This window comes from Mirounga angustirostris, unplaced genomic scaffold, assembly GCF_029215605.1.
Source record: "Mirounga angustirostris isolate CCGP_5_RB_7025 unplaced genomic scaffold, mMirAng1.0.hap1 SCAF_17, whole genome shotgun sequence".
Taxonomy (NCBI): Eukaryota; Metazoa; Chordata; class Mammalia; order Carnivora; family Phocidae; genus Mirounga; species Mirounga angustirostris.
The window spans coordinates 15,788,127-15,815,607 of record NW_026991725.1 but is presented as its reverse complement, the minus strand read 5'-3'; the positions used below and the strand labels follow the sequence as shown (position 1 = coordinate 15,815,607).

The window sequence follows — 27,481 nt, the reverse complement described above, 5'->3', positions numbered from 1 at the left end:
TGTCATTCCTTTCTAAGTGAGTGTTTTATAAAGTGGGAATGCATTTTAGAGCCTTTTCTTTTTTAAAAGAAGCAACTTCTGTTAACGAAGCATTGATTTGGTTTGGCGTTTTAAGAATTTAGTTTCTGGGGGTGTCAGTTGGTGGAGCGTCTGACTCCCGATCTCAGGGTTGTGAGTCTGAGCCCCATGTTGGGTGTAGAGATGACTTACAAATAAAATAAATTTAAACAAAGAATTTAGTTTCTGTGCAACCGAACAGGTGACGCTACTCTTTGTGTCATTTCAAGAGTTATTGTATTTGGTAGTTCCAGGGGCAGCAGGGGAATAATCCAATATTATTAATGGATATTGGTAGTGAGGTTCAAATGCTATTGTGTGTGTGTGTAAATCTTTTACATAGAGAAGATGAATGTAAAATTGCAAGCTGAGTAGTTTTTCCATATGAACATTTCCCTGCCCTCAAGAGTAGAAGAACAGTAACTGCACAGAACAAAAAATCAATTAACATAGATGCCAGCCAAGCTGAAACTGGTCTGTAAGTGTTCAAGGAGAAAAAAAAAAAAAGGAGAGCATTATGGCAGTTGTTGTTTTTTTTCCAAAGATGACCACAGCATTATTTCCCATTCTACATGCTTAGTTACATTCAGTGTATGTGGTCTAAACACATCAGTTAAAAACAGAGATTGTCAGATTGCAAAAAGCAGCAAGAACCAAATATATGCTGTCTTATAAGAAATACACTTCAAACATGACATAGGTTAAAAGCAAAAGGATGGAAAAAAGATATGCCATGCTAACATTAAGCAAAAGAAAGCTAGAGTGTCTGTATTAATATCAGACAAGCGGTTTTCAGAGCACAGAATTTTAGCAGGGATGTAAAGGTTGCTTCATAAGGATAAAAGGACATAAAAATCCTAAATAGGTGCTTAATAAGGAAGCTTCAAATTTCATAAAACAAAGACTGATAAAAAAAGAAAGTAGATACGCCCACGGTTTTAGTCAAAGATTATAAAACCCTTCTCCCAATAACTGATACAACAAGTAAGCATAAATCAGTAAGGATATAAATAAAGGACTTGAACATTATCAACTTGACCGAGTGACATGTATAGAACAGTCCACCCAGCAACAGCCGTATACACAATCTTTTGAGATGCACATGAACATTTTCCAAGTTAGATCATATTCTGAGTCATGAATCAAAACTTGCTAACTTTCCAACAATTCAAACAATGCAAAGTATATGTCAGACCACAATGGAATTAAATTAAAAGCCAATAGCAGAAAGATATCTGGAAAACCCCCCAGATATGTAAAAACTAAAAAAACACACTTCTAAATAACTGATGGGTCAAAGAAGAAATAAGGGAAACCAAAAGTATTTTGAACTGAATAAAAATGAAAGCATGGACGTCCACATATACGAAGCTTGGAAGTTGCAATTCCCTCCTAACAGTAAGTACAAAGCTGACAGATTGAATGATCAGCCACTCTTCTTGGACCCATACGAGACGGGAGTACGCAGGGCCGACTGCTGTCCCCAAGATTGGAGACACAGACGGCAAACAAGGAATCATGACTTCTGAAGGCTGAGACTCACCAATGGAACCACTGCTGGAGTAGAAACACCCGGAGTGTAACTGATGAACTGCTGGCGACTTGGGTGGACGACTCCGAAGGTTAAAAACTCCAAGGGGCCCAGTCATAGGGGGACTCCCACCGTATTGTGAGATTTACCTCCAAGAGCTCAATCAGGTTCCCACAGTAAATACCGGAGAAAAATCCTCTTGAGCTTCCAGGAGGTAGGGGAAGAGGGACCATTCTGAAATACAGCAGAGCACTCTGCTCTTCTTAACAAGGCCTGTCCTCAGGAGAAACTATTTCACCACAGCCTACCCTGCTGGGCTTTTATCAGAGCCTAGCAGATCTGGGGGCAGAGAAGTAGCCCACTGCAGCCCCCTCTAGCCATCCTGTCCTACTTGGGGGGAGGAGAAGAAGACTGAGAAATACTTGTGAAGCTCACAGCCCAGAAGCATAGGCTCACCCAGGTCTGAGACCTCATCACAGGACTACGGAACACGTCCCGTCCGCCCACACCAAAGGCCTGTCCACAGCCACGCCTCTCACCTTCGCCGAGTACATCGCGTGTGGCTAGGCAGAAGAGGTTACAGAGCAGGCCAGAAGGCAGACACCACAATCCGAAGAGGTACAGCAGACATGGTAGGGATGCTGGAACGATCAGGCTGGGAATTTAACACAACTATAATTAATTAGCTAAGGGCTTTGATAGATAAAGTAGATGGCATACAGGGACGATGGGCACTGTAAACAGAGAGATGGAATTCCTTATAAAGAACCAAAAAGATGGGACACTTGGGTGGCTCAGTCGGTTAAGCGTCTGCCTGCCAGGGTCCTGGGATCGAGCCCCGCATCGGGCTCCCTGCTCCGCGGGGAGCCTGCTTCTCCCTCTCCCTTTGCCTGCCGCCGCTCTGCCTGGGTGTGCTCTCTCTGTCAAATAAATAAATACAATCTTAAAAAAAAAACAACAAAGTTTGCAATCCCGCCACCTCTGTGCTCACAGCACATGGTGCACGGTGACACAATTCTGCTAACAGCCCGCAGTTTGGATTCTACAGGCTGGGGGACACTGTCCCAACAGGACTGCCCTTGCTTCAGACAGCAGCCACACTTCGGGGGTCCCCAGGCCGCCGACACTTCTGACTGGCAAATCCAGAAGGTAATGCTAACCTTGAAAATGAAAGTTGTATTTCCAGCAAAAATAGATTTATTCAGGAATAGCAGAGAATTGCAACTCGGGACATGCAAGTCACGGCAAAACTACACACAAGTCCTGAGAACAAAAGGGAGGAACATTCTTTGACAGAGGAAAGAGGGCGGGCGGTTTCTGGAGGGTTCTCAACAGAAGTCCGTTGGCATAAACTGGGAGTTGCAAGAGTGATGGCTTTTCACCAGCTGAGTTGTAAAGGTCTCTCATTGGCTGGGCTGTTGCCGGGGCAGGAGAAAATCTCTCTCCCTCCTGCTGGGGTAGTAAAGTGTAGGCTTCTTCCTGCTGCGAATGCAAGGTATTCTCTTCCCCCTGGGTCTGCAGAGGGCTGCAAGGAGTGGTACAGCATGAGAGCTCCCCCTTCCAGCCTCCTGACTCCATTTTTTTTTAAAAAAAGCCTTATTTATGAGAGAAAGACAGAAGGAGCACAAACAGGGGAAGGGGCAGAGGGAGAGGGACACGCAGACTCCGTGCTGAGCGTGGGGCCCGAGGTGGGGCTCAATCCCACAACCCTGAGATCGTGACCTGAGCTGAAACCAAGTGTTGGACGCTTAACCAACTGAGCCACCCAGGTGCCTCCCAACTGCATTTCAAATGAGGCTTCCTTTATTCAGCTGTGCAGCTCCCGCGTGTCGTAGGCTGAGATGCTGTGACAAAAGTACCAGAAACTGGGTGACTTCAATCGCAAACATTTATTTCTCACAGCTCTGAAGGCTGGAAGATCCAGCCAAGATCCAGGGCTGGTTGATTCAAAGCCTGGTGAGGAACAGCTTCCTGGTTCAGACAGCTGTCTTCCTGCTATGTCCCCACATGGCAGAAGGGGTGAGGGAGCTCTACGGAGGTCTCTTTATAGGGGCACTGATCTCATTCACGAGGGCTCTGCTTTTATGACCTAATCCCCCCACCCCTCCCATCGCACTGGGGGTTAGGTTTCAACACATGATTGTTGAAGCAAGAGAAACATCCAGCACCTCCCTCGGGCTCAAGAATTCACGAAAACAAAACAAAACAAAAACAAAATTCACGAGAACTCCCAGAACTCAGAAAGTGCTATACTTTTCAGTGTGTGTAGACGATGCATACGATGTCTGGGCTGCAAGAAAAAGTGCCAGATACTGCTTTGTTACATTCACAGGTTCTAAGGCAGGTCAACCAGCCTTGGCCCTAGTAGTTCTCATGGGTTTCAAAAGATCGGTGCCTACGGCCCTAATTGTCTCCTGAAGAGTCGACTCCTTAAAAAAATCAGCTCGTGAAATAATAGCTCAAATACTCTGAATTAACTAAAGTCAATAGTGGGGGGAGGCGGGATAAAGAAATGATGTCCCAATATTAGTTCCAGGTCACAGATCCATTTCAGAGTAATGAAGCCAGAGGCACCGACCGGTCTTGAATAATACAAACACCCGACCCTGACCTGCTCATGCTAGAGTGACTGCGTCGGTCCCTGACGCCTGCGTCTGGGGTCGTAGTTTTATGTTTGTGTTTCTGGGGATTTCTGACTCTTCCCCAGGGTGCCGGGGGGCATCTAGGTGGCATCTCCTCCATGACGGGATGGCAAGAGTAGTGAGCAGAGGAATCCAATACCTCCTCATCTGACTGACTTTGCAAAACGAGAAGTCAGATGAATGCAAAGTTGCCCCAACCTTGAGGACTGTGCCCTGGGCAGTGGCGAGGGAACTTACGTCTCACCGCTGCACACAGGATGGCTCAGGACAGCAAGGGTTTCCATCTCCAGAGCCCCTTGCACAGAGTTCAGCGCGGGCTACCCACTTGCCTCTCTCACACACAGAGGGAAGTATCTGCCCCGTCCCGAGGCTGGGACAACGCGCGGGGGAGGCGCGCTCTGTTGCCCTGAGGTCCACAGAAGAGAGCCACAGCAGGACCCACGGACTCCCCGCCAGCATTCTCCTCCCCTCAGCCCAGCTGTCTCCCAAGCCAAATTGGCTTCAGACAAGGCTTTTGTTTCAGAGGATCAATGAAGATGCTTTTGACCTGGGCCAACAGCAGAGAAGAATCACCAAAGAACTCTTCTTCCCAGAATCAAAGGAAGAAAACTTTAAAAAAAACTACATCTCGGCTACTGCAGGGATCTCTTCCCTACAAAGATGATCTCCCTCCCAAGGAAGTGGAAGTCCTTGCCAGGGGAGGACACAGATCAACACACCCATCAGGAATTTCCAGTGCTCGGGGCTCGATGGGAGTGCCCTGGAATTCCAGCTCGAGGCCAGAGATGTGTTACATTCTCAAATACTCATAGAAGAGGTCTGGGGTCGCCACGTCCCCAATGGTGACCTCTTTTTTATACCACAAAGAGCCTAATCTGAGCTTCCCCTCTTAGGAAAGTCCAGAGCAGGATTCATCTCACCAACAGGAGGTTAAATTCCTCCCACTTTTGGATTGGGAATTTATATCCTGACAACATCAGGATATAAGGAGCTTGGGAAATTCTGGCAATCCATTCCTTCCTTCCCCTTCATGGACTGGGATCATTTTCACTGCACAGAAGCACTGCAGGAAAGTTAGCCCCTTGTGCTTGGGCCCTGTAGTGCATTCTCTCCCTGGCCCTTAAAGTCTCTGGCTCCCCTAGCCTGGTCAACCCCCATCTGGAATTAGCTCAAAGGAGGCAAAGAGAAGGGGCTAGAGCCAGCGGCAGGCATCTGACTCCCGTGAGGGCCAGCCCCGGGGGGTGCAGCCTGTGGCCAGGGATAAACAGGAATGCTGATGTTTCCCAGGACCTGCCAGAAGATGCTTTGGGCCACAGGTAGTCACCCCAGCAGGTGAGCTAGCGTGGTCCGGGAGGCAGCCCCGCATGACCTGTCCATGCGATTACAGGCTACGGATAGCAAGCCTAGCTGTCCACTCGACTGTGCTGGCCACCGTGGGATCTCCACCAGCCAGTCCAGGATCTCACAGTCCTGGGGAGGAGAGGCTACCACGGAGCCCAGTTATCAGTAAGAAGGCAAGACAACACTCTACTAAGAGCAAAACCACCACGCTCTGTCAACCCAGAGCAGGGTCGCTCTTGCCCAGGGGAGTTCCTTGCCCCAAAGCCTAAGCTATGGGAAGAAGGCCTCCCCAAGGCTCTGTGGGTACAGCCAAAGAATGTCAGCCAAGAGTGGGAAATGGGAGGGGTTTCCATCTGTGGGACCTGGGTCACCTTCACCTTGAATCACAAATTCCACAAAGGCTGATTCAGATCGTGGTTCGAAACCTTAGCCTGAAAAGTTTCCTGTTGCATTAAACATTTGAAAGCCATCGATGGGGTGTGAGGTACGAGGAGAGGAAGGGGGGCAGGCCTATTTGCCAGTGGAGGGATCTCTTCCCTACAAAGAAACTCTGATCTGGGTGGAGACCCGACATGTGTAGTTTCTCTTAAGGACAGAAAATAACCAGGGTCTGAGCATACACCCGAATGCCCGCAGGTGGGCAGGGGGAGGGGTGGGGGGTGAATAACTGAAATTCAATTACTCTGGAATTTTTAAACAATCTATTGCGTTGAATAGCCCTATAGGGAGGAATCAAAATGCTAAGAACCGAAGGCTGATCCAGAGAGCAAAGGGGCTCACGCCACGTCGCCTGAGGAGCGCACGGCGGCTACAGACTCCCTCCAAGAGGAAAGGGTGCTAACGATTTTACCCCCCAAAGCCCCGCCCCACGCCCGCAGCCAGAGACCTACCAGAACAAGGGGGAGGAGGTCACCCTGCCCTAATGGGCACCAGGAGGTGGCAATGCTTCCTGGCCCAGCACGCGATCACCCCCACCCCTTCCCCTGGCCAGATCTCTCCTCTTACCCCATCCCCCGGCCCCCGCCTCCCACCAGGTCCCCTCCCACACTCTCAACCCCTGGTCCCTCAGAGGTCCCCCTGCAGCTCTGCCCCCCACAGTCTGGGGCCCGCAGAGGCCCGCGTCCGGGGCCTGCCTACTTGGAGCAGATGGAGAGCATGGCACCAGCAGAGAACACCCAGAAGGCCGGGTACAGGGCTTCCGTGAAGTCCACCTTGAACTTATACATCAGGTGGACCCTGTCGGCGACGGCAAAGAAGATGACGAAGCCATGGTCACAGTTGAGAAGCACACCGACCCGCGTGGCCTTGGTGGAGGGCAGCGTCTTCTCCACGTTGTTGTGCCACGCAGAGATCTTGGTGTTGAACCACTCCACGCACCACGAGGCGCTGTTGCGGCCGAGCCGGCTCTCGGGGCCCTGGCGTGGCATGCTGCCATAGCAGACGCCCACCCCACAGAAGTGGCTCTTCTGCAGCTCCACCTCCCAGTAGTGGATCCCTTTCTTGTAGCAGTGCAGGCCCAGCACCTGAGAGCAGTACATGAACCTCTTGGGATGCGGCTGGTAGTTCAGGGGTGAGTCGGCCACAGAGGCGACACTGTAGTTCTCCGACAGCGCCACCTTGTTGTGGGCGGTGTTGTAGTCCAGGCTGAATTTAACGGCATCTAAGAAAGCATTACCCAGGGGATCGATTACAAGGAGCCCAAAGTGCTCTCATGTTTAAACCTTTCCCCCTTGGGACGCCTGGGTGGCTCAGTCGTTAAACCTTTCCCCAACTGGTAGTACTTATTTATTTTATCCATCCATCTATCCACCCATCCACCCATATATCCATCTCTCCATCCATCCATCTATCCATCCATCTACCCATATATCCATACCTCCACCCATCTATCCCATCTACCTACCCATCCACCCATATATCCATATCTCCACCCATCCATCCATCTATCCATCCATCTACCCATATATCCATATCTCCACCCATCTATCCATCCATCTATCTACCCATCCACCCATATATCCATATCTCCACCCATCCATCCATCTATCCATCCATCTACCCATATATCCATATCTCCACCCATCTATCCATCCATCTACCCATGCATCCACCCATATATCCATATCTCCACCCATCCATCTACCTATATATCCATATCTCCATCCATCCACCCACCCACCCATCCACCCATATATCCATATCTCCACCCATCCATCTACCCACCCATCCACCCATATATCTGTATCTCCACCCATCTACCCACCCATCCACCCATATATCCGTATCTCCACCCATCTATCCATCCACCTACCCACCCACCCACCCATATATCCATATCTCCATCCATCCATCTACCCACCCACCCATCCACTCCATCTGTCCATCATCCATACACACATCCATCCATCCATCCTATCCAGCCAGCCTGACATGTGTCCATCTGTCTATCCATCAATCCAGCCAACTCTCCATCTATCTGTCACCCATCTGTCTATTCATTCACCCAAAGCCATTTACTGAGCACCTGATTCTGGGCAAGACACACAACTCTGACCAGACATGGTACCCAACCTCATGGCAAGGCAAGCCCATCAGTGACCACACCGTGAGGCCGCACTCTGCTAACCAGGTGGTGCACTGCTCTAGGGGCAAAGTGACTCTACTTGAAGGGTGGGGAGAGCACAGGGGAACATTTCGCAAGTGGGCTGGAATCTGAGCTGAGCAACAGGAAGCTGAGAAAAATTAAACAGAAGCAAGCAGAGTGGGGTGAAGCTAATCTGGGCAAAGGGGACAGCAAAAGCAAAGCCTGGAGTCACAAGGATGGTGGCATGTACTGGGACCAGAAAAGGCTGGGCAGCTGGGAGAGAGGTCCTAGCAGGAGAAGGGAGACAGGTCGGGGCCACAGGGCAGAGAGCTAAAGGATCTAGACTTTACTTGGTGGGCAGCAGGGAGCCAAACACAGCAATTACCTGAATATTCCTGGTCGGGACACTCGCATGGCCTCCCTACCCTTCCTGCCACACTTCCAATCAGCTCCAGGAGATCTGAAGACTGAGCTCAGCTGCATGTTGTCCCCATGCTCAACCTCCTTCCTGGGACACACTCATTTCTGCCCCTCCCCTCCCAGGAGACCCTGGACCGTGGGAGAGAGGTCCCAGGGCAGAGGGGAAATCCCTAGCTTGGGAACTTGGAAACCAAGAGACCCAGGTTTTTGCCACCGCCTGCCACTCCCTTGCTAGATGGCTCAGGGCAGGATGCTTTCCACGGAGGCCTGAGGTTCCCCCCCCCCCCCCCCGCCAACCCGGGGCAAGATGAACAGAGGAGGGAAAATGTTCTCCAAGGTCCTGCGTTGCTACAACTCCCTTTCTCTGCCCACGCGGCTGATCTCAAGCAGCCCAGGGCTCCAGAAACACGTGGCTCAGTGCGTCACCTCACCGGCAGCTCTGTGGCAGTTAGCTCTGGCCCCAGGCCAGGCCTGGGTCTTGCGGGGGGCAGGGGAGGAACCGCAGGAAGCTCTGGGGACACAGGCCCTGAGAAAGCTGGCCCCTGCCGTAGACGGCCCGGGCTGACTGCAAAGGTACCTATGAAGGAGCGACCAGAGGTGCGGGTGGTGCCCAGGGCAGCACAGCGACTCTGCAGACGCAGGGGGTGTTCCTTCTAGAAGGACGAATGCCCCCAGAGGGCCAGCCAACTGAAGGCTGGAAGGCGTCCTTGACGTTCAGCTGCACGGGGGCTGCCACTACCCCCAGCCAGAGCGGGCCTGCCGCAGGGCAGGGACAGAGGCCCGACTCGCGGCTCTCGCCCCCCGCGGCCCTGGGGGGCTTTCGGCAACACGGACACTTGCAGCTCTGGCAGCAGCGGGACGGGGTCCAGCTCCCCGGGGGTTCTGACCCTTGGCCACAGCAATGCAGCTGTAGTTTTCCAACTTCCCTCCAAAGATCACAGAGGAAATGAGACTACCACCCAGCTTTCTGTGCTGGTCCCCTGCAGCCGGATCTTGCAGCACTGGCCTGGGCCCAGAAATCTGTATTTTTCACCCGTATTCAGGCGAGAGGGAGGCTGTCTGCATTCGCCGCTTTTGTGTTCCTCTGTTGGCTTTGCTTTTGCTTTTGGGATGAGGGGAACTGAAACATCTGCGGAGGGACAGGCCCCAGGAGAGCCGGTGAGGGTGACCAGGTGCAGGAGTGCAGACAGAGCAGGAGGAGGTGGACTGGCTGGGGAGGGGGGCAGCCGGGGAGGGGGTGGGAGGGGGCAGGTGGCGATGCACGAGAGATGGCAGTAACAAGGGGACGAGGGGCCCCTCTTCTCTGTGAAGTGGAGGAGGGCGGGTGGGACAGGGAGAAGACTGGTTATGGCAAGTGGGAAGGTTCTGGAATGGCAGGGGAGCCGAGGAGAAGACTGGAGCCGGGGTGCTGGCAGTGGGCCCCCAGCAATGCCCGAGGCATGGCAGTGGGCAGCAGGTGCGGGTCCAGAGAAAGGGGCGAGCTGGGCTCACGCAGGGCTGGGGGTTCAAAGCACCACCGTGGCATCGGTGTTGGCGGGGGAGGGGCGGGGGGGGACGGAAGGGGAGCGAGGAGGGCTGCGGCCAAGTGCAGGACAGGCCGGTGGCGCACAAGAGGAAGGGGAGCCGAGCTGGACCTCCAGACAGAGGCGAGGGCGAAGCCGTGAGCAGAGCTGCACAGGAGAGCCCAAGAGCCAGTGGGGCCGCTCCCCAGAGCCGACGCTACTCACACTCCAAGAGCTCGGGCCTGGACTTGGCTAAGAAGGTCTCCAGCACCTTGGCCTTGAGGACCGCCGCATTCAGCGGCGCGGTGGTGGCTTTGCCTACACCTGGGAGAGGACACAGAGAGCCGTTTTCAGCACAAACTCAGAGTGGACACCCCACACTACCCCCTGCCCACAATAACTCACTCTCCAGGCCAGCCTGCTTTAGTTCCAGTAACTCTTCCGGGACTCCAAAGGTGGGCATCTTGGTGGCTGAGGCAGAGGCAGAGGCAGGGGCTGGCGATAAGGAGGAGAAACATGAACTGGACCCATGACACAGTGACCAGATGGCCTGTCGTCCCTTCCACACTGATCGGCAAGCGCTACTTCTGCAAACACACCCCTGGACAGCCGGAAGGATACAGCTGAGTCCAGACAGGGCTACGCTCCTTATCCGTCTCACTCCATGCACTCGCGCTCACCCCCAACCTCAGGCCCGCCTGCCACGACAGAACCTAAGCACAGAACTCGGGCCCCATCACAGAACCCCGACCAGAGAGGCCAGGCTCTGCTGCCAGCATTTAGTTCCACACCTGGGCAATCTCAAGAAACAAACGGGGGCACAGATGCATAACTTACGAGGTTTCTTGGATCTCTTTTCTTCTTCTGAAAAAGAAAATTTTCAGAATTAAGATGAAGCACAGCATGATGACACTTTCAAAACACCATAATAGGGGCACCTGGGTGCCTTGGTTAAGCGTCTGCCCTCGGCTCAGGTCATGATCTCAGGGTCCTGGGACTGGGCTCCCTGCTCGGCGGGGAGACTGCTTCTCTGGCTCCCTCTGCCCCTCCCCCTGCTCATGCTCTTGCACTCTCTCACTCTCTCTCTCTCAAATAAATAAATAAAATCTTTCTTAAAAACCACCATAATAATAATTTGCATGAATGTGACCCATACAAATAAAGTGAGAATGTTGTCCCTGGAAACAAGCAAATGAATCTATGGTGACAGAAAACTGCATAGTGGTTTTGGGGGCTGGGACTGATAATGAGGAGCATGAAAGACTTTTCTGGGGTAATTCTTTAACTTGATTTGGTAACACATACACGCTTGTCAAAATTAATCTAACTGCACATTTAAGATCTGCACATTTTACTATAGGTAAATTTTCTCTCTATAAAAGAAAAAGTACAAAAAACAAAAAGGGAGTCAGCAAAAAACTGTGCTTGCTGAGTATCACAATAGTCTTTAAAAACTATCTGGAGTGTGTGCCTATGAAAACTGAGTTTACCTAAAGCAATGAGTCTCTAACCAGCAGCATCAGCATTGCTGGGGAATCTGTAGGAAATGCAAACTCTTGGATCCCACCCAAGACTCTGCTGACTCTGACAGTCCAGGGGTGGGGCCCAGCGACCTGTGTTTTATACACCCCTGGTGAGTCTGAAACATGCTCAAGTCTACGTGAGCTAGAAGATTTCGGGTTCCCTCTGCCACCTTCCCCACCACTGGAATGAAAAGGGGTGTTGTGGATCTTATCCCTGCCCGCAGACAAACGCTGCTCTCCTATCATCCTCTACTTCCCCACCAGCCCCCACTCAGCCCCACATGACCCCCTTGCTCCCCATTCCTCCCACTTCCGAGTCCTATGTCCAGACGCTGTCTTCACTCTGGCCCCATCTCCTCCTCACCTGCCCACTCACACAGGACCAGCCACTTGGGAGGACCCCAGGCTGTGCCGCCGGCCTAGGGCACGGGCCCCCTCCCTGGTCCTCACAGCCATTCTGAGTCTCATCTGCACTGTGACTGGTCCACTCCTTCCCACCATCTGCAGCTCACTCGGGCTAAGAGCCGCACTTGTGATCTGGGCCGGCGGTGAGGATGCTCTCGGGGAAGTGTGGTTGGAGGACAGGTGCATAGTGCTTGTTCACCAATTTTTCCCTTCCCTGGTCACACCAGGGGCCTTTCCACATCTGCCGGCTGGCTGGGGGCTCCCTGCTCCATCCACACCAGGCACCCCGGCTCCTGGCTCTCTACTCCATTTGGAGACCTAATACCACACATCTGTCTGCCAAAGACAGCCTAGACTCTAAAACCAAGCAACAATAGCATGGACCCAGAGTTCCCACATCCCCCAGGGGCAGCACTCCTCGGGGCACGCTGACTTTTCAGAGAAGTGATAACAGCCACAGGTCAGGGGCATATTTATGGGCTTTAAGGAGCTTCACAATGATCAGTGTCCCGTGGAAACCTCAGTCATAAGAATCCCATGAGGTCATCGTCGTTATGGTCCAAGTTTGACAGATGAGGAAACTGAGGACCATTCATCTCCCTGACCCCCACCCTCAACAGCATATGCCTTCTCACCGTGTGGGTGGTATGCCCCCCTCAAGGGGGCAAAAATGGATTCTTGGTGGAAGAGGGTGAAAAAAATCTTACTCTTTACATGTATGAAAGCATAATATATAGAGAGACATACTGCATATGTGTAGTATTAAAATTTCACAGGTGGGGGCAATTAGGAAAACACGGTCTTCAGTGGCTGGGGGGGGCGGGTAAGAGAAGGACAGTCATGGGAAGGAGGTCAGGAAGTGCTCGGACAGAAGCACAGGATGACTCAAGACGGAACAGCTCTGAGCCGCTCCTCCAGGGGGCGCTCTGCCCAAGTGCCAAAACTTGGGTGTCAGCAAGTATTTCTCAAGACAAGCGGGTGTTGGTAACCTTGCTGGCCCAGGCCGGCCGCACAAGCACAACCCGTGCTGAAGGGAAGGTCCTGCCAAGCACCCCAGGGGAGCCCTGCGGCAGCCCCTCCAGCCTCCACTCGGTGGCACTGTGGCCAGACTCGTCTGTAGAGGTACTTGCCCCCCTCCCCCCCAACCACGGCCATTTGGGACGGGCTGGCAAGAGCCCCAGGAACAGCAGCAAGGTTACTTACTCGGGAACTTTTTTGCAAAGTGTATGGGTTTGGGCGTAGATGCTGGGCCATGCTCTCCGGGGTTCCCTGTGCCAAAGAAGAAGGGGTTACTTTATGCAGCTTTTCCAAAGCAACCCCAGGGGCCAGCTTTGCCAGGGGCAGGCGGAGAGAGGGTCTACAAAGGTGATTTCCACGGACTTTCCCTACCCAATCCTTTACAGGAGCTAGAAACAAGGAGACAAAAAGACGAGTTTGGTGTGTCCCTCTTTTCTCTTAAAGTGTAGCCGGGGTCAATGTTTTCTCTGCCAGTGCCCCGCTCCATGACCTCTAAAGCCTCTCAGGTTCCGCTTCTTCCGGTGTCAACAGGAAGGGACGAGCCCTTTGCTTGTGGCGATGAGGCCAAGAGGCCTCGTTCCTCACCCTCCAGTTTTTCCATCACCCTTCCCCAGACCAGCAATCACTGATGTAGCAGGAAAACAAATATGCATGGCCAATTCGTCTACAGCTGTACCCTCTACACAGAGCATGCCACACCTGTTCCAGAGGCCCTTCTGCAAGGACACTCAGCTCGCCCAGCTGAGACTCAAGCCCCACCCCCAGGGTTACACGGTAAGATTCACTATGTGCCATGCTCTGTGCTAGGCACTGGGGAGAGTGTTGGATGAAAAACAGACCGAGCCCCTGCCCTCACAGAGACTGCAATCTAGTGGGGGAAGAACAAAATGACAGATACGCAAAGGCTCCCAAGGGATGATAAGGATCCTGGGACCTAGTCTGAGGAGTGGGAGTGGTGGTGACAGGGGAAGTTTGCTGAGAAATACAATGTTTCAACTGATCTCTGAAGGGTGAGAGGAGTGAACTGGTAAGGATGGTGGGGTCTGAGCCTTTTGGTCAGTGGGAAGGGCACATACAAAGGCCCTGTGGCAGGAAGCTTAGCATATGTGAGGAGCTGCATGCAGAAAGATGTGTGGGAGGAGGAGGCGCTTCAAGGCTGGTGAAACGGACAAGGCCTGACCAGGCAGGGGCTTGTAGAACAGTGGCAAGAGCGTGGTCTGAAATCTGAAAGCCATGGAAATTCTCTGAACAGGGTGAGGGAAGAAGGTCCCAGGAGATCAGATTCACACCCTGAAAAGCTCTCTCTGGCTGCAGCAGGAGTGGATGCAGAAGGACTAGCTAGAAAGCTGCCACAGGTGGGGGCAACAGAAAGCAGGCAGGTGATGGCTGGCGGGGGGGCGGTGGACTGAGTCAGGAGAAATTTAAGAACTAAAATCTGGTCATGGATTGGATACAGGGGGGAAGGAAAGAGGGTGTCAGAGAAGAATGCCAGGTTTCTCTGACCCCAAAACTAGCCATTCCCCACCAACTACACTGATAATTTGGTGGGGAGTCTATTCAGAAGCCACCTGAGCCAGCCTCAAGATCACACACAAGAACAGCCTGTCCAGAAAGTCCCGTCGTTAGCATCAAGGTGCCCAGAAATGTTTTCGGAAGGATGGCTACGACTCAGGAGGTTTCCCCGTGACCTCCCAGATGGAGGGCAGATATGCCTGGACCCCTGCAACTCAAGCCCCAGTGTTCTGGATCAAGACCCTACCCCCACCCCCAATGGGGGGACCCCTCCCATTTTAGGGGTCCCAGTAGGGGAGCTCGGGGTTTGCTAATGGCTACCTGAGCCGGTGGGTTCCTCGGGCTTCTTGTCCTGGGCCTGCCTGATATACCGCTTCAGCTCGTCTTTGAGGCCCGAGGTGCCCTGAGAGACACTCTTGATCAGCTCCTGATTCAGCTCCACCTTGGGGACGTAGACTGGCTTTGTGGAGACACCTTGCAGTTTTATCCCTTTCTGAAACAAGCCAGAGTGTTAGTTCAGGCAGCTCCAAGGAAGCCAGGGCCCGGGCTCAGGCCTCATGAACCCCAGGAGGAGCTTCCCTGTGCTCACGGATGCTCAGTCCGATCACAGGCCAGAGATTGCTGGGAGCTAACGTGCACTTTCGGTCACAGCTCTCTGGATCTGGAAGGGCCCTCAGAGGCCACTCACCTACCAAGGGAGAAACTGAAGTCAAGAAATAACACGTGAGAAGGAAGGGAAAGGGAAAGGGAAAGGGAAAGGGAAAGGGAAAGGGAAAGGGAAAGGAAAGGAAAGGAAAAAGGGGAGGGGAGGGGGAGGGGAGGGGAGGGGAAAAAGGAAAGGAAAGGAAAGGAAGCAAAGAAAGAAAAGAAAGAAGGGGCACCTAGGTGGCTCAGTCGTTAAGCGTCTGCCTTCGGCTCAGGTCATGATCCCAGGGTCCTGGGATTGAGCCACGCATCGGGCTCCCTGCTCGGCAGGAAACCTGCTTCTCCCTCTCCCTCTCCCTGAGCTTGTGTTCCTTCTCTCGCTATCTCTGTCAAATAAATAAATAAAATCTTTAAAAAAAAAAAAAGAAAGAAAGAAAGAAAAGAAAAAGGAAACAACAAGCATCCTGCCAGGAACTCTGCCAACCAGTGGCAAGGACAAAGTTGGGACACAAATCTCCTGACCCCCGTGGATAATGCTCTTCTACTCCTCCCCCTGTGACTGGCCAAGCACAGGAAACCCAGGACCATCTCCAGCCCTCCAGGAACAGCTCTGAACACACGTTCGAAAACTGGACAGGGATGCCTCAAGGCACAAAGGGTTCAGCCAGGGCACATCCAGTGAAAAGGAAGAAACTGACAGAGGGTCCCACACTTTGAGATAAAATCGGGTCATACAGCATCAAGAGGCCCCAGCTAAGGACTCAGAATCCTTCTCAGAAAACTCTAGGCAGCGGGCGCCTGGGTGGCCCATTCAGTTAAGCGTCTGCCTTCGGCTCAGGTCATGATCCCAGGGTCCTGGGATCGAGCCCCGCATCAGGCTCCCTGCTCCGTGGGAAGCCTGATTCTCCCTCTGCCCCTCCCCCCACTCATGTGCACGCTCTCTCTCCCTCTCTCGCAAAAATAAATAAAAATACTTTAAAAAAAAAAAAAAGAAAGAAAGCTCTAGGCAGTCACTCCAACAAACAGGAAGGAACACTGAGATGAAAGTCAGGGGTGCCCAGCCCAGGCATGGAAAGAAGTCCATTCAGGGAGAAGAGAAGGTTCCCAGTCACTCCTGTACTCTCCCCAGGACCTACACAAGGAACCTGGTCCTCTGAGCTGTCGTCGCCCCATCGATGGGGCTCACGGGAACACGGGCTGCATGCCAGGAGAAGGGAGAGGTAATAAGGGAGCGGGCGGCCTGAACACAGCCAACAACAAGCGCATGTAAAACGGCGCCACTGGGTGCGACAGCAGAGGACATGTGAGCTCCTCAATCACCAGTAATGGCAGAATAACGGGATCTGAGGAAGATGGGGGGAAGCTAGAGTGAGCCTGGAGAAAGGAGAAGATTTACCAGGCAGAGCAGGTCAGCCACGGTGTTCCCATCCAATGCCCAGGGTGTCTGGGGAATGGTGAGTGCTCTGCTGTGGTTACAGCACGGGGCATGGGCAGGGCGTGGGTGGCAAGAGAGGAGGGTGCTGGCAAAGACAGGGCCTGGTCACCCAGGGCCTTCAGAGAGACACTTCCAGGGTCCATGGGGAGGAGGGATGGAAGGAAGGGGGTGGAGGCGTTTGCAGTAGGCAACATTCTAAGATGGCCCCCAGGATGCCCACCTGGCCCAGGGGTACACACCCTGTATAATCTCCTCCCCCTGAGTATGGGCAGGACAGTGAATGTGCTAGGATAGCACTCCTGTGATTCAGTTGCCTTATATGGAAAAACTGAAGGAATATTGCAGATGTAATGAAGATCTCAAATCTGTTGGTTTTGAGTTCATCAGGAAGGTGAGTATCCTGGTGGGCCTGACTTAACCAGATAGGAGCCATTAAAAGGGACCAGGCTTATAAGAAAGAATGAAATCTTGCCATCTGCAACATGGACGGATCTGGAGAGTAGAATGCTAAGTGAAATAAGTCAGTCAGAGAAACACAAATACCACATGATTTCACACATTTGTGGCAATTTAACAAACAAAACAAACGAGCAAAGGGGAAAAAGAGAGAGAGAGAGCCAAGCAGACTCTAGAGAACAAACTGGTGGTTACCAGAGGGGCGGGGCGTGGTGGGATGGGGGAACTAGGTGATGGGGATTAAGACCACACTTATCATGATGAACACTGAGTAAGGTACAGAATTGTTGAATCTGGTGTACATGGGGAAACTAATATAACAATGTATGTTAACTAGATACTGGAATTAAAATGTTAAAAAAAAAAAGAGGGGTGCCTGGCTGGCTCAGTTGGTAGAGCATGTGACTCTTGATATTGGGGTCATGAGTTCAAGCCCCATGTTGGGCATGGAGCCTACTTAATTAAAATTTTCAAAAAAGGAGAGAGAGACCAATAATCTAAGTAATCTAAGCAGAAAAAAAAAGGGACCAGGCTTTCCTGGAGGGAGAAATTCTCCACTGGCTTTGAAGAAGTACCTGGCAAGCCGAGAGAGGGCCACATGCCAAGGAACTGCAGCAGCTTCTGGGAACCGAGAGCAGACCTCAGCCGACAGCCAGCGAGAAAGGGGGCCCTCGGGCTGCACCACGGGAACTGAAGTCCGCCAACAACCACAGGAGCTTGGAAGACAAGCCGCGGCTCATCCTCAGCCGGCAAGCCCCTAAGCCATGCCCGACCCCTGAGCCATGGAAAGTGTGAGATAGCAAATAAATGCTCTTCCAAACCAGTAGGTTTGTGGTTAAGTTGTCCCAGGGCACAGAAAACGGACATAGCGAGTGTCTCGGGGCAGCTCCCAGGGACCTCGTACAGCCCCGTCTCCCGGTGGCCTCACTGCACGAGTCGTCAACAGCATGTGGGCAGACAGAAAGTGCATTCGACCATGTCTTCGTCGAGACCTACCTCCAGAAACTCAAACTCGTCCCCCTTGGTCAGGGCAAGTTCAACTTCCTCCTTCAGAGCCTGGATCTCACTCTTCTTCTTGAGAAGGATCTGGTAAATGTTGTCAAACTTGGTATTGACCCTCTTCTCCTCTTCCTTTATCTTCCGTGTGGAGGTGGCCTCTGCGGCATCAATGAGCACCTTGATTTCCATGTATTCCTGTCTAAGCTGCTCCATCTTCCGATTTGTAGCCTCCTAACAGGGCCAAGACACAGGGGCATCTGTCAGAGAGGCAAGAAAGTTAAGGCTGTGGTACCAAGTGCTGGTGAGATGTGGAGCACCAGACTCTTACCTGTACTTCGCGGTGGGAAAAATGGGCACAACTGCTTTGGATGGGAATTTGGCAAAGTCTAGTGAATCTCAAGGTGCTCCTACCCAATCCGGGGAACATCCTCTAGAAAAACACTCAAGATACCTGCCCCAGAGATAGACACAAGAATGCTCCTAAGCAGCATTGTTTGAATTAGCAACCGAATGTCTATCAGTAAGACACAAATCTGCAAATTATTCATAGGATAGAATATTAAATAGTAATGAAAATTAATGAACTGGGGCAACGCATGGACAAATTTCCCCAAGGGGAAAAAACAACGTGCAGAAGAAGACATAGGGCGTGATGCTCTTTATATAAAGCTTAGGAACAAAGAGAATGGCTTCCTCTCGGTAAGAGAACACCCCTGGAGTTTGCCAGGGCACATGGCCGCCCCAGCACAGGCTACCTCCCCAGCCACCCCTGCAGCTAGACTTGGCCACGGGACTAAGGTGCTCCCGATGCAGCATGAGCAGAGCGTTCATCTTCCCCGTCCCCTCTTCTGCAGGCTAGAACAAAGACGTCATGGCAACCCAGCTTCAACCAGAGGTGAGAAACCACCTGCAGTAGTCGGGTAATAAGAAAAGTCTCCGAATCCTGAATGATCACGTGGAGCAGAGACACCCCACTAGTCTGGGCAGCTCGTATCTGGCACTGAACTGCCAAAGGGAGCAAAAGAAACTTCTATTTTATTTAAGCCTCTGAATTTGGCGGGGCAGGAGGTGCGGAGGTGGGGGGGTAATCTCTGTTAGCAGTTTAGCCCGCCCCCTCCAACCAGTACATGTACATTCCCGTAGGTGCCCTCATCTAAGCCGCACAGCCACCGTCGGGAAAACGTTGTGACTCCGTTGTGCAGCTGGGAAAACCGAGGCTCAGAGATCTGCCCACAGGAGGCAATTATCACAGGCTATTATGTAACAGAGCTGGTATTCTCAGAACTCGTCTAATTACACCACAGATACCACAATAAAACCAGACCCTACAGCTCGAGAGCAGGATATTTAAAACTCAAATCTTCTTTCATTTTTTTTTTTAAAGATTTTATTTATTTATTTGAGAGAGAGACAGAATGAGAGACAGAGAGCATGAGAGGGAGGAGGGTCAGAGGGAGAAGCAGACTCCCCGCTGAGCAGGGAGCCCGATGTGGGACTCGATCCCGGGACTCCAGGATCATGACCTGAGCCGAAGGCAGTCGCTTAACCAACTGAGCCACCCAGGCGCCCTCAAATCTTCTTTCAATATAAAAATCTTCTTTCAGTATATTCCTTTAGGGGCGCCCAGCTGGCTCAGTCAGAAGAGCATGCAACTCTTGATCTTGGGGTCATGAGTTCGAGGCCCACGTGGGGTATAGAGATTACTTAAATAAATAAACTTAAAATATATATACATTCTTTTATTTATAATATCAAAAACCTTATAAAACTTATAAAAACTAGACCCCCAAAAAATCTCTAATTCTACCACTCCAATGCTTGTACTACTATCCTGTTACTATACTTCCAATCTTTTTCAGTCTTTTTTCCTACACTTTCTGTAATGGGCTGAATGATGCCTTCCCTCCGCCCAAAGATATGTCCAGATTCCAGAACCTGCGAAGGTTGCATTACTTAGCAAAAGTCTTTGCAGATGGGGCGCCTGGGTGGCTCAGTCGTTAAGCGTCTGCCTTCGGCTCAGGTCAAGACCCTGGGGTCCTGGAATTGAGCCCCACATCAGGCTCCCTGCTCAGCGGGAAGCCTGCTTCTCCCTCTTACACTCCCCCTGCTTGTGTTCCCTCTCTCACTGTCTCTCTCTTTAAAAAAAATAAATAAAATCTTTAAAAAAAAAAAAAAAACCCTTTGCAGATGTAATTAAGGTAGGAATCTTGAGATGAAGTTAACCTGGATTACCCACGTGGGCCCTAAATCCAATGACAAATGTCCTTATTAAGGACAGAAGAAAAGACAGAGAGGCTGTGAAGACAGAGGCCGGGGCTAGAGTGACACCAGCCACAAGCCTAGGAACACCTGAGCCACCGGAAGCTGGAAGAGGCAAGGAAGGATTCTTCCCTAGAACCAGGAAGTGTGGCCCTGTCTTTGATTCTGAACTTCTGGCCTCCAGAACTGTGAGCGAACACACTTCTGTCCCAGTAAGCTGAGTTGGTGGTGACTGGTTACGACAGCCCTAGAAAACTAACACACTTGCTTTTTATAAATAGATGAACTCTAGTGTGTATACACTTCTGCCTCCTGTTTTTCTCCCATTTAAATCATAACCACTTTTTATGTCAGTACTTTTTTTTTCACGATCTTTTTTTTTTCAAGTAAGCTCTACGCCCAACGTGGAGCTCGAACTCACAACCCCAAGATCAAGAGTCACATGCTCTACCAACTGAGCCAGCCAGGCGCCCCTCTATTACTACTTTATAGCCCTAATTTTTAATGATTGCCCCTGTCCTCCCCACACCAAGGTCAGGGCTTATGGATTGTCCTCAGTTTACGTCTACAAAGGATCTTTCCTGGGGACATAGCTTTCTGGATGTCTTGCAAGGTGGATGTCTATTCCCGACACCGTGCGTGAAGCCAACAGGAGCCCAGGGTCGAGCTGGCGGTGGAGAGCCTGGTCACTCACCCGCACATCCTGCTGCCTGGCTCTCACGTCCTCAAGCGCCCTCGAGGCACCGTTGACCTGGCTGTAGATGACAGTCAGCTTATGCTTCAGCTTGGTCTGCAGAGGAAACAACCAGCATGAGAACTCACCTCAGCCCAGCCCCCAACACCAGGGACTGGCCCTGGAATCTATCCCATAGGTGCTTCTGCCACCCCGAGTCTTGCCTGCCTGTAGCTTTTTGAAGCATTCGCCTATTTATTGCCTCCCTTCAAACTTCTAGAGCAACCATACAAGAAAGAAGTTACGAGCATAGGATTTGGAGACAGACCAACTAGGGTACCAGCCCCTGTTCCCAGCTGTCCGAGCACCTGTCACCTGTGTCCTCGGCCAAGAAAGAGATACAGATGTTCCCACCTCCCAGGGCCAGTAGCAACATGAGAAGTCAGCACAGTGCCTGGATTTTAGTAAGGACAAACCAAAGGTCAGCTTGTAGGATTAGGAGCTTCTTCATTAGCCCCCATTTTACAGACAATGAAACAGAGGCCAGGCGGCCAGCAAGGGGGCCGAGGACGAGCTGGAGGGGTTGCTTCAGTGATGGCAAATGAGGTCGTTCCGAGTCAGCCCTCCCCCTGCAAACAACCACACAAGCAAACTGCTGGGAAGAAGAATCTGCTTCACGACAATGGAGAGCTAACTAAGCAGGGAAGGATGACAGCCAAGATCTGGGAGAAGGCAATCCAGAGAGGTAAGCCTGGCCTCTGGGGTTGCTCTCCCAGAACCATCTGCCGATTCCAGAAGACAGCTGGAAGAGTCACTGTCAACCTCGGGGAAGTAGGGGGACAAGAGAGTCCAAGGCTCCTTTGGCCCCACGGGTGGGGACCTCCACAGGCTACACGCTAGGAATAAGGATGAACAAGCGGTAGCCCAGCCCCCCAACAGCTCAATCCCTGAAACTGAATTAAAGTGACTCAGAATTGCTAAGTCCCTAGCAACCTCCAGGAACCAAGGCCAATTACGCACGAAGGAAGATAATACCATCCGAGGCCTCTTAGCATTTCTATAAATTTTCAGAATCAATATCGGGAGTGTCCTCCCTCCCTGCTCAGGTGAAATGCTGGGCCACAGAAATGGGGAGGGAAAAAAAACCCAGCACCAGAATAATAGCAGTTAGTGTTTCTTATATATGCACTGCAAGCCAGGCTTCACAGGTGTTAACTTACTTAAAGCGAAGAACAACACTATATAAGGTGGGAGTTACCTGTCCTTTATAAATAAGGACATCGAAGAACAGTCACATCACTGTTAACTGGTGTTACAAGGTCCCGGTGTTGGGCGCCTGGGTGGCTCAGTCGTTAAGCGTCTGCCTTCGGCTCAAGTCATGGTCCCAGGGTCCTGGGATCGAGTCCCACATCGGGCTCCCTGCTCCACGGGAAGCCTGCTTCTCCCTCTCCCACTCCCCCTGCTTCTGTTCCTGCTCTCGCTATCTCTCTCTCTGTCAAATAAATAAATAAAATATTAAAAAAAAAAAAAAACAAGGTCCCGGTGTTATAATTAAAGCACTGAGTACACAGGAAATGTCTAGGAAAAAACATTTACTTCCCCTAACGAGCTGGCTCAACACCCTCCAGCCTGCCCCCTCCACTTCCCTGCCTCTCCCACTCCACTAGAGATATCAGGTCTAAACTTGACCTTGAACCTGAATTTGAACAACCCAGTGACAGTCACATATAAGGGAATGGAAGCAGAGATCAAGGTCACACTAGCTTGACCCTGAAACCCCAAGTTACTGGTGATGTTTCATATTCAACCTCTGCGACAATGCCCTTCAACCTGGCCTCTTAAAAGTGGCCAAGATAAACTGTGGGCCAAAGGCAGAAGGCCAGGCCAAGGCAGATCTGGACTCACAGGCCTCAGAGCTGGAAGAGAACTCAGAACACCCGGGCACTGGGTTCCACCTCCAACAGCCACGCTCAGCAGTGCACCCCAAAACTCTGTGTTTTGGAAAGTTTTATCCACCATTAATGAAATGTATATATGACAGTCCCCTGACAGCAGAGAGAGGGGCCTATGTGGCTCCAGACAAAGGAAAGTGGCCCAGGGACTTCAAGAGAGGCAACAATCCCCTCATTGAGGGTAGAGAACTTTTTGAAGTTCTGAGGATCTGTTCACAGATTGGGGACTTGAGTCCTCCATGAGGACGTGGGAGGCACCGGAGTCCCGAGTCCACCCCGCACCACTGGCCAAGACAAGGCAGCCACCCAAGGCCGGGGCACTGCCCAGATACAGCTGGCTCTGTCCCAGTAGCGAGGGGCAGCGGGGCTAGAAAGGGAGGCTGATCGAAGGACTTGGCAAGCCAGGACAATGGTGGGGACCAGGGAGGTGGCAAGGTCAGGCCTGTTACAAGGATTACAAAGCCCAGCGTGTACAACAAACAAGTACGCTGGGTGCAGACTCCAGCTCCAGGCCCCAGGCTGGGAGCCAGGTGTAGCTCCAGGCCAGACTGAGAAGAACTCTCCGGCCCCTACTTGCCTTCTGCCTCCATGGATAAGAACTTCTAGAAGAGCCTTTTGACGGGAGCCAGCCGCCCGGTCCTCAGGGACAGGCCCAAGCACCCCGAGGCAAAGAAGACACCTCCGCCCCAGCAAGCTCTCTCCTACCCCAGCTGCTCAGAAATTACACCTGCAGTGCTTAGCACTCACCCAGCGAGGAAGCAGAGTCAGAATTCAAACCTAGGTCTCAACACCCAGGCCGAGGTCAGAGCCAACCAGCCATCTGACGCAGGGACCTGCCTATGAAGCACTTCCCACCTCATCCAAGCTCATCGCCCCGGAGCCTCCTGACCACCCTTGCAGATCAGGAGGAAATGCTATGAATCCCATTTTACAGATGAGGCAGCTGAGGCTTGGCGAACTGCAGTGACTTGGCATAAACCACAGCTGACACGGAGCCATGTTCTGGCCCGAAAGGCTTGGCAGGTTCTTTAGGGAGGCAAGTGGAGACGCAGGTGGCCGCGCCTGACATGGTTGTGCCTCAGGGGTCAACTCTCAGACACTGCCTTGAGGTCTGGCCTCTGAGACTCAGGGAAGAAGTCCTGAGGGACCCAGCTCAGATGGAGAAGCAGACGGGGCCCGGGAAGGGCTATGGCTGCTCAGGAGCAAGGCCTGCCCCCTGGCCCTGGTGCTGCCGTAAACCTCAGCCAGGCCTCCTATCTCCTCCGACGACAGAACAGTCCTTGCTCTCCACGACAGGGCCTCGAGAATTAAAGGCAATCTGGCCACACTCTGGAGCTCAGGCTGATATAAAAAAGGTGGTCCCACTACACCTTTTCGGCCTCTGCCTTGAGTCCGCGAGGGAAGTTATGATCCCCCAAACCACTAACATCATCAGAGACCTGGAAGGCCCCTTAGGGAGCCACCTGGTCCCACCGCCTCGATTTACTGATGAAGACTCGGGCCCCGGGGCCAAATGCTGTGCTCGAAGTCGCACAGCCAGGGCGGAAGTCACTATGGTGCAAGACTTTGGTTCTGCCTGCGGGTAGTAGCCAGACGTATCTGGCACTCTGCCCACCCTTCTGCTCATAACAATCCTCCCTGGTCACTAGAACTCTCTGGCTCACCAAAAGTTTTTGCTCACATGACCTCAAGCCTCCTGGAATGTCCCATGCTCCATGAACTCGGATATCAGGCTGGTCATGGGGAAAAGCAGCAAACTGTAGAGTCGAACCAGCCGGGGTCCCAATGCCTGCTTAACCACCTACTGGGTTAGCTGAGGCTAAATTAACTTCTCTGGACCTCCATTTCCTCAACTGTAAAATGGACCTAATTATATCCACCTCTTGGATGCTGCCCAGATTTAATGAGGGAACAGAGGTAACCTCCAGGGCTCCTATCTGACGCCGAAAACCCTCGACTAAACACCATCAGACAAGTACGAGGCTCAAGGCAGGCAACTTCGTCTGTTCAGTGGGGGAAGAGGGTGGACCACGGATGACAGAGGAGGGCTAGATGTTCTCCTCGCCCCTTTCTATTCGGACATCGGGGACGCCCCTGCCCCGGCTCTCAGGCCCAGCAAGGCCCACCCTCCTACCCCAGGTGGTCCGCGGTGGGCCACGATGCCCACGGCGGCTCCCTCCGCACCCCCCAGCCCAGACTGCCTCCCAGTGCCCGTGCCCTCGCCCGCCACCACCTACCTCCAGGTCGGCGCTGGCCTGGCTCAGGGACGCAGGCGAGCAGGCCTTGTGCTCCACCAGGCAGATGTGGCAGATGCACTCGTCATGCTGGGGGCAGAAAAATTCCCGCAGCCGGTTGTGCTGGGGGCACTTGCGGCGCATCAGGTCCCGGACGGGGGACTGCAGCTGGTGGTCCCGGAAGGCGGGGCTGTCGAAGTGCGGCTGCAGGTGCTCCTGGCAGAAGGAGGCCATGCACACCAGGCACGTCTTGACGGCGGGCTCCTTCAGGCAGTGGTCGCAGGCCACCGGGCCCGCCGGGCTGGGCGCGGCGGCGCGGGCGGGCGGCTTCCAGCCGTCGGGGGGCGGGGGCGCCGCCCGGGCCTGCTCGGCCTGCAGGAACTGCTCCACCACCGCGCACAGCACCGTGTTCTTGCGCAGCTGCGGCCGCGCGTGGTAGCCGGCGCGGCACTGCGGGCACAGATACGGCGGGCCCTGGACGGCCCACGTCTCGTCCAGGCACGAGCCGCAGAAGTTGTGGCCGCACGGGGTGGTGACCGGCACCTTGAAGGGCTCCAGGCAGATGGAGCACGACAGCTCCTCGGCCAGGGGGACCAGCTCCGCCATGGCGCTCCTGCGGGACGGGAAGGGACGCGCTGGGACGGCGGCCGCGGAAGACCAACGACCGCGCGAGGCCCGCGAGGAAACGAAACTGAGCGGCGGGCGGGGCGGGCCCCGCGGCCCTGCAGGAAGTCACGTGGGGCGGGGCGGGGCGGGCCGGGCCGCCGGGGGGTCCCGGGGCGCGGGGCGTCGGGGCGCGCGCGGAGCGGCTCGGCCCCGCCGGGTGGGCGCGGGCGCCGGCCTCGGGCCTCAGTTTGTGCCCCCAGGCCGCAGCGGTTTCTGCTCCCCCCCCCCCCCCCCCCCCGGCCCGGGCGGAGGAGGAAACCTGCGCGGCAGGTGGAGAACCCCGGCCCGGTGGCGCTTCTGCCCCGGCGCGCCCAGTGCCTTCCTGCGGAGAACCCACCCAGACCCGCGCGGCGCGGTGCGCGCCCGCCGGCGAGGCTGTCGATCCGCGCTGGCCTTAAAGACCAGCCGCCCCCTTTTTAGACCCTTCCCTCCTCCCCTCCTGGCTGGGCTCTGGCACATCGGGGTATGGTCCTTGAAGGCCGGAGCCCCTGGGCCCACACTCAGAAAGCTCGCCGTTTCTTTCCATACCAACCAATAGAACACGCAGTTTTGTTCTGTTTTTTTCCAGTTCTACTTTACTGGGGTTTGCAGATATCCCAGTCTTAACAAAGGTTTTCTCTCACTCACACACAATAATTTTGAAACAAATGTTTTTCTCAAAATCGTTTATTTAGATTTATTTCCTTTCATTCGTTCAGCTCTGTTCCCCTGGCCTGGGTGCGGGGAAAGTGGGTGTACAGGAGGGGGAGAAGTCATTCAAGAGAGGGGGTGGGGGACAGAAAAGAGAGGTAGGGTTTTGGGAAGAGTTAGCCAGAGTTTGCACTGGACAGGGTGAGCAGCAAAAATAAGAAAAAAAAAAGAAATGTCTTAAACTGCTAAAAGTAAAAGCTACCGTTTATGGGGCACCTACTCTGTGCAAGACAAGTCACATACCTTATCTCTTATCCTTACAAAGGCTAGAAGACAGAATTTATAACGTCCATTTTACAGATGAGGATCACATGTTTTGTTTTGTTTTGAAGATTTTATTTATTTATTTGAGAGAGAGAGAATGAGAGACAGATAGCAAGAGAGGGAAGAGGGTCAGAGGGAGAAGCAGACCCCCCCCCCCCCGCTCAGCAGACCCCCACCCCCACCCCCACCCCCCGCTGAGCAGGGAGCCCGATGTGGGACTGGATCCCAGGACTCCAGGATCATGACCCCAGCCGAAGGCAGTCGCTTAACCGACTGAGCCGCCCAGGTGCCCCACATATTTTGTTTTTTTAAGTAATCTCCCTGCCCAAGGTGGGGCTCAAACTCAGGACCAACAGTCTGCTGCTCAAGGACTGAGCCAGCCAGGCACACTCCCCTCACCACTTTTTTTTTTTTTTTTAAGTAATTTCTCCACCCAAGGTGGGGCCCAGAATACGGTCACATATTTCATACAAAACAAAACTGAGATTCTAACTCAGGATTGCTTTGCTTAAAATTCTGATTCCTGGGTTTCCTTTCTGTTCCTCCAAGACTCTTAACCCCATTTGTTCTCTTTTGTATTACGTTGTTGTTATTGTTTGCTTGGTGAGGAGGAAGGCAGAAGGCAAGGAGGGGTTAGGAAATCAGATTTGTACATAGTATCTCATTTAATCCTC

General features: G+C 52.9%; 1 protein-coding gene across 2 annotated transcripts; it reads right to left on the bottom strand.

Moving 5' to 3' along the window:
* Window positions 1-604: 604 nt before the first annotated feature.
* On the bottom strand, window positions 605-25,881 carry TRIM25 (tripartite motif containing 25). 2 transcript variants are annotated; one of them, XM_045889206.3, is made up of 9 exons: window positions 25,191-25,880; window positions 21,023-21,118; window positions 18,067-18,300; window positions 14,856-15,027; window positions 13,209-13,274; window positions 10,915-10,941; window positions 10,483-10,572; window positions 10,303-10,401; window positions 605-7,231 (listed from the first exon to the last, which is right to left on the bottom strand). In XM_045889206.3, exons 1-9 carry the CDS (start codon window positions 25,791-25,793, stop codon window positions 6,705-6,707), a joined length of 1,914 nt encoding a protein of 637 aa, XP_045745162.1. In that variant the 5' UTR covers window positions 25,794-25,880; the 3' UTR covers window positions 605-6,704. The 2 variants fall into 2 exon arrangements, with proteins under 2 accessions (XP_045745162.1, XP_064438501.1); XM_064582431.1 differs by lacking the exon at window positions 21,023-21,118 and having other exon boundaries at window positions 25,191-25,881.
* Window positions 25,882-27,481: the final 1,600 nt, after the last annotated feature.

Excerpts from the sequence above, each read along its gene's own strand:
- TRIM25 (XM_045889206.3), bottom strand. The coding sequence starts at position 25,793 with ATGGCGGAGCTGGTCCCCCTGGCCGAGGAGCTGTCGTGCTCCATCTGC. Across the intron at positions 10,573-10,914 it reads AAAGAGATCCAAGAAACCTC|CCCCTGCCTCTGCCTCTGCC; the intron begins GTAAGTTATGCA and ends CCTTATCGCCAG. Across the intron at positions 7,232-10,302 it reads CAGGCCCGAGCTCTTGGAGT|ATGCCGTTAAATTCAGCCTG; the intron begins GTGAGTAGCGTC and ends ATGCTTTCTTAG.